Source organism: Perognathus longimembris, chromosome 23 (assembly GCF_023159225.1).
Source record: "Perognathus longimembris pacificus isolate PPM17 chromosome 23, ASM2315922v1, whole genome shotgun sequence".
Taxonomy (NCBI): Eukaryota; Metazoa; Chordata; class Mammalia; order Rodentia; family Heteromyidae; genus Perognathus; species Perognathus longimembris.
The window spans coordinates 3,949,247-3,955,456 of NC_063183.1; the positions used below are offsets into that span (position 1 = coordinate 3,949,247).

Here is a 6,210-nt window from a genome sequence, read left to right on the forward strand (position 1 = left end):
GAGGTAAGTTAGAAGGGTGTCCTGTGGTAGTGGTGATAGGCCAGGAGGACGGTCAGGGAGCTGTCATGGCCACCGGTTGGTGGCCCAGCAGGTTCAAAATGGGGAGAGAGACTAGGCTTGGGAATCTCGGGGCACAGCCTGCTCCGATGGTGCGTGTGGCTGGGTGCCTGGGGGACCTGGCACTGCAGTTCTGTGGAGGAAGGCGGGATCAGCAAGAGCCCAGAGTGGCCAGGGGATCCGGCTCTGCCTGGCTGTGCTCCTCCCTGTGCGAGCACATTCCCTCAGCCGCATGAGAACAGGGAGCGGGAGGAAAGTGTTGCTCTGAGCCTGGGGGTCACAGAACAGCTAGCGGGTCACGGCCTGATTCTGAATGCCAAGAGGAAGCTGCTCCCTGAGCGCCCACTGCCCAGGCAGTGATGTTAGTCTGATTTCCCTGGACGCCTTTGCCAATTCTCAGACACGGTGCCCCCGACTGGTGCTGACTGGCCTCTTCTCCCGTGCAGGGTCATCCTCATCCTTGAACACCACGCTGCCTTCAACTAGTGCCTGGTCATCCATTCGTGCCTCCAACTACAACGTTCCCCTCAGCAGTACAGCACAAAGCACTTCAGGTGGGCCCCCTGCCCGCTGCTCCCCTAGGTTCTCATTTCCAGGGAGGTAGGAAGCTTTGGGGATCCTGGGGTTTGAACTCAGGACCTTGCACTTGCTAGGCAGGTACTCCACCACCTGAACCACACCACCAGTCCCCTCCTGGAGAGGTGTGTTGGCTTTCCTTTTGCGTGTGTGGGCCCAGCAGTCACCTGCAGCATCCTGTTCCCACCCCAGCAGCTGTCACTGCTGGAGAGCTGCCTCGGCTCTGTCACCCACAGCAGCGCCTAAGCCCCGTGCATGAGAATCCTCTGGATTTTCCACTTCCAGTCCCTTGTAGCCAGATACTTCCGTAAAATACGGTCAGCAGGAGTTTGGAATTGCCACAGAGCTGATGGCGGACTGAGGGAAGGCAGCTCAGATGGTTGCCAGTGACCAGCACTGTGCCACCCAGGGGTCTGCTGTGGGGCCCGCCTCATTTGCCACCGCACTCCATGGAGCACTGGCTTTGTGGTCCTGCCACAGATGTGAGTCAGGGCGAGATTGACAGTGTTAGAGGATGTATAGCTCTTGATCAGGATTGTTAGTGATGCCAGTGACTGCCCATCCCAGCACCCCACTGCTCAGGTGGTGTGCGTTTGCAGCTCAACTAGGAGGAGCTGCTCTTTTCCTGTTATAGGGGCGGAGGCTTCAGCTCACACCCTTGTCCTTTTTAAACTCACAGTTGGCACTTTGACCACGTGAGCTACAGGTCCACTTCTGGCTTTGAACTGTGTTCCCCAAATCTCAGTCTCCTGAGTAGCTACATGACATATGCGATGCTTTGTTTTGTTTTGATTTTGATTAAAAGTTTTGAACTCTGGCCTAAGAGTCTCAGGTGCTGAAAATTCCTGCCATGTAAGTCAGTGCTTTGAGGAAACATGGCTTTTCTTCTTCAACAGCTCATTTTTAGACAGGGTTTTTTGCTGTTGTTTCGATAGTTTCTTTTGTTTGATTTGCTCTTAATGGGAAATGGACGCTACCATTACTAAAAACCTCTCCATTATTTTTTCCTTCTCATTTGAGTAGCCAGAAATAGTGATTCCAAATTGACGTGGTCTCCTGGTTCAGTTACAAACACATCTCTGGCTCACGAGCTGTGGAAGGTCCCTCTGCCACCTAAAAACATCACTGCTCCGTCCCGTCCGCCTCCGGGACTGACTGGTCAGAAGCCTCCCTTGTCTACGTGGGATAACTCTCCCCTTCGTGTCGGAGGAGGATGGGGGAATTCTGACGCCAGATACACCCCAGGTAGGAGAACAGTCCGGGTGGATTGGGTGCTTTATTAAAGTTGAAGGCGTGGGGATTCCCTCTCAGAAGTGAAGTGCTGAGCGCGCTCCGCTTAGAGAGCAGCCCCCCATGAGGCCCGCAGCCATCACCTAGCAGAACAAGGACAGCCTTGGAGAGTGGGGCTTGTGTGAGTGCTGGTTTGGCCTGTACACTTAAACAGAAACATTTGGGGGTGAAAGTGGATGCCGTTCATCTTGGGCCAGTGTCATGTGTATGAGGGGCCTTTCGTGAGGGGACAAGTCCTGAGCTTGTTTCAGGGTCTCTTTGCTAGGGGGAAAGGGGCTGTCTTGGAAAGAAGCAGCAAGGAAAGTTGGAGGGCGACTCTGGTTACTCCTAGGTAAAAGTAATGGCAAGCCGGATGCTGGTGGATCACGCCTGTGCAGCCAGCCCTGGCTTCCCGAGAAGGCCCGTGAGACTCTTACTCCAGTGAAGCACTCAGAAAAAGCCAGATATGGCTCTATGGTTCAAGTGGTGGGGCGCTGGCCATGAGCAAAAGGAATATCAGGGATGGTGCCCGGGACCCCTAGTTTAAGCCCAGGACCAGCACAAAACCATAAAGTAACAGCAAGGGGCATTCATGTCATCCACCATGTCTCCTCGCGAGCCCCCGGGGTGCCGCCTGCCTTGTATACATGAAGCCTTCAGTTCAATTCCCCAGCACCACATACACAGAAAACGGCCAGGAGTGGCACTGTGACTCAAGTGGCAGAGTACTAGCCTTAAGCACAAAGAAGCCAGGGACAGTGCTCAGGCCCTGAGTCCAGGGCCCAGGACTGGCCAAAAAAAAAGAGTGAGAAAGAGAAATGAACAGCTGGACTTGAGGCTCTTCTGCCAGGTAGAACCGCAGGCACATGAAGCTGGTTCCTGGCTGAGGCTGCAGAGCCGGTGGAGCCCCGGGTGATGGCCTCATGTCCTCCGTCCCGGCAAGCTGATTGTTTTTCTTCTCCTTCAGGTTCCAGCTGGGGTGAGAGCAGCTCAGGGAGAATAACAAATTGGCTTGTTCTGAAAAACCTTACACCTCAGGTGAGGGGCTGCCCCTGCTGCGGGGTGGTGGGCGTGGGGCACGGGGCATTGTCCCGCTTGCTCAGGGCGGGCGGAGGCTGACCTCCAGGGCCCAGGGCCCACCTGCGGTCCTCCCGCCGCACGCAGAGGACCAGAACCATGGAGTGTGGGCTCTGCGGCTTGAGAGCACCTCACCTGGCTGATTCAGGGAAAACCGGGCCTGCCCTTTTATGTTCTAGCACTCTCCTAACCTCTGCCCCCCCTGCTGGAAGCCAAAGGCCCCCACACCCCAGCAGGGACAGCAGTAGCTGAGGACTTGGGGTGGGGAGAGGCTGGGCGCTCATGCCTCTCCCGCTGCCCCACACTCTTGTAGATCGATGGCTCAACTCTGCGAACCCTGTGCATGCAGCATGGCCCGCTGATAACATTCCACCTGAACCTCCCCCACGGAAATGCCCTCGTCCGCTACAGTTCAAAAGAAGAGGTAGTGAAGGCACAAAAGTCTCTGCACATGTAAGTGCCGCGGCGGGGTGGGCAGGGGGCGCCAGGTTCCCTGCGCTTTCCTCTTTCAGGGGCAGTAAATGCAGAGCCACGCCTCCAGCCTTTTTGTGCACTGTTTATTTATTTTTATTTTTTTATTTTATTTATTTATTTTTTTGGCCAGTCCTGGGGCTTGGACTCAGGGCCTGAGCACTGTCCCTGGCTTCTTTTTTGCTCAAGGCTAGCACTCTGCCACTTGAGCCACAGCGCCACTTCTGGCCATTTTCTGTATATGTGGTGCTGGGGAATCGAACCCAGGGCCTCATGTATATGAGGCAGGCACTCTTGCCACATAGGCCATATCCCCAGCCCCTGCACTGTTTATTTTTGAGACAAGGTCTTGTGTCTTTCCCAGGCCTGTGGCTAGCCCACAGCAGGCATGGGACAGTGCGTCTGGCTTCCTCCACGGACAAGGAGTTGCGTGGACTTCCTGCCCGAGCTGGCCTCCAGCCACAGCCCTCTGTCTTCCTATCTAGGGTTGCAGGCATGTGCACTGCTGCCCAGCCACCAGCCATTTTCCAAGACCCTGGAAAACCTCTCCCATGTCCCCCAGGGAGCAGACCAACACCCCACAGAGGCCATACAGGAAAGCTGCCTTGAACGCACATGTTCTTGGGAGGGAGAGCACCCCAGTTCCCAGGCACAGCCCCTACTCCCCTTCTATCACCAGGTGTGTCGGGGTCCTCACACAGCTCTGCTTCCCCCCTAGGTGTGTACTGGGGAACACTACTATTCTTGCTGAGTTTGCCAGTGAAGAGGAGATCAGTCGTTTCTTTGCACAAAGTCAGTCTCTGACCCCTTCTCCCGGCTGGCAGTCGCTGGGGTCCAGCCAGAGCCGGCTGGGCTCCCTCGACTGCTCCCATGCATTCTCCAGCCGGGCCGACCTCAATCACTGGAATGGTGCTGCGCTGTCGGGAGCCACCTGCGGAGACCTTCATGGCACTTCCCTCTGGGGGACCCCGCACTACGCCACGAGCCTGTGGGCGCCCCCGAGCAGCAGCGACCCCCGGGGAATTAGCAGCCCATCCCCCATTAACGCTTTTCTTTCTGTTGACCACCTGGGTGGGGGTGGAGAGTCCATGTGACATGGATGTACACGCGACCCATGACCTCAAGAAGCGAAAGAAAGGGGCACTAACTGGGCTCACCGCCTGCAGCCAGGGGCCACTGTGGGAACAGCTACTTTCTGCACATTTTCCACTTTGATTTCCCCAAAACATATCAGTTTGAATACTTGAATCATGCAGGCCAATATTATAATGTGAAAGGTATCTATCTATTTACACTCCCAAACAGCGCCATACATGCCAGACCGCGTGGCGTGAGCTCGCGTGAGTGCATTCATCATGTTTAGCCTTTGGATTCTTTCTCTCCTTTCTTAGGACCCCTCACTTCACATCCCCCTTGTTTGCTTCTTTCTTCTTCGTTTTCCTTTTCTTTTTTTTTGCTAAACCATTTTCGGGCTGATAATGTATGAGCTTTTACCTTTGCCCTGAGCGGCGCCCCCTGCGGCGTGGGGTGGCGTTTGGGTGTAAATGTTTACTCAAGGACGTTCGTAGTGCGCGCTCTACTATGCCTTGATGTTTGCCTACCTTCCGTGGTGTCGTGGACTCTCCGAGATCAAGTGCGGATGCTGACGTAGCGTTAGTGATGAAAGTATTGCACCCGTTTTCTTCATGTTGTAAAACTAAAGAATTTCACTCTGCAGTTTGAAAAACTGTGGCCACAGCTGTGACTTGCAGCCCGCCTGCCTCCCAGGCCGGGCCCTGCACTTTGAATAGGCTTTTCCATTTTGTTTTGAAGGTTCCCGCCGTGGACCTTCTTGTTTACAGATTTTTTTGTTTGTTTTTTGAGAAAAAAATGTTTACTCTTCCATCATTTAAAAAAAATTTAAAAGACAAAAAAAATGGAGGATGATTTAAAAGATGCTTTCTATCTCTGGGAAAAAAAATAAATAAAAAAAAGGAGCAGCATTTGGCCATGTTCTTTTGTTTTCTATTCCTGTCCTAAATCAAAGAGCATGGTTCTCAGGAAAACCAGTTCCCCAGTTTAAAAAATATATATATATTAAAAAAAAATGTCCTTGTAGTTTCTTATAGGAAAAAAAGAAACCACCCAACTTTTAGCACTGATATTACGTATTGCTCTGTTAAAGAATTTTTCTCTGCCAAAAAGAAAACAAAAAAAAACAAAAAAAATGCTTAAAGCTGGAGTTTGGCATTCTGCTTTCAGACGCTGTCTTTTTATTAGTGAGTGATGATGGTTTGCTAATAATCAGTAGGTAATCATTTTTTGTGACCCCCATCAAGTGGCTCCGTTTCTGCCCTCGTGACTGTGTTAACGTTTAACTGTTGTACCTTAAAGCTGAAATCAGTAACTATGCATACTGTATCCAAGTTATTGGGCTTACAGCTGTTGTTTGTTGTATAAAGAAAATTTTAAATGTTGTTGCAAACTAACGAGTTATACCATTTTTAAGTTCCCTCCCCCACCCCTTTTTTTGCCCACAAATGGTATTCTAATGCTTGCTTAGTCAAAGACGGGACTAAACAAGGGTAAAACTTTTACAGATCCAGTTTGCCATCATTCATTGCCTTGATTCTTAACTGTTGCTGTCCTACGAGGCAGGAGAAGTCAGTGGCTTTTAACTGTTTACAAATAGAATGTGATTGTAAAATGTACAGTTTGGTTGTGTTTGAATTATGAAATCTCTTCAGATATAATAAACCATGACTTTCTGGCTGCTCAACA

General features: G+C 51.8%; 1 protein-coding gene across 10 annotated transcripts in view; it reads left to right on the forward strand.

The window, feature by feature from the left end:
• The window catches only part of Tnrc6a (trinucleotide repeat containing adaptor 6A), an 89,396-nt gene extending 83,186 nt beyond the window's left edge, over positions 1-6,210 (forward strand). For all 10 annotated transcript variants that reach the window (XM_048331975.1, XM_048331977.1, XM_048331981.1 and 7 more), the window contains 5 exons: positions 504-611; positions 1,657-1,878; positions 2,870-2,940; positions 3,293-3,432; positions 4,169-6,210. In XM_048331975.1, coding sequence (XP_048187932.1) covers positions 504-611; positions 1,657-1,878; positions 2,870-2,940; positions 3,293-3,432; positions 4,169-4,544 — 917 coding nt within the window. In that variant the 3' untranslated portion in view covers positions 4,545-6,210. The remainder of the gene's footprint in view (positions 1-503; positions 612-1,656; positions 1,879-2,869; positions 2,941-3,292; positions 3,433-4,168) is intronic.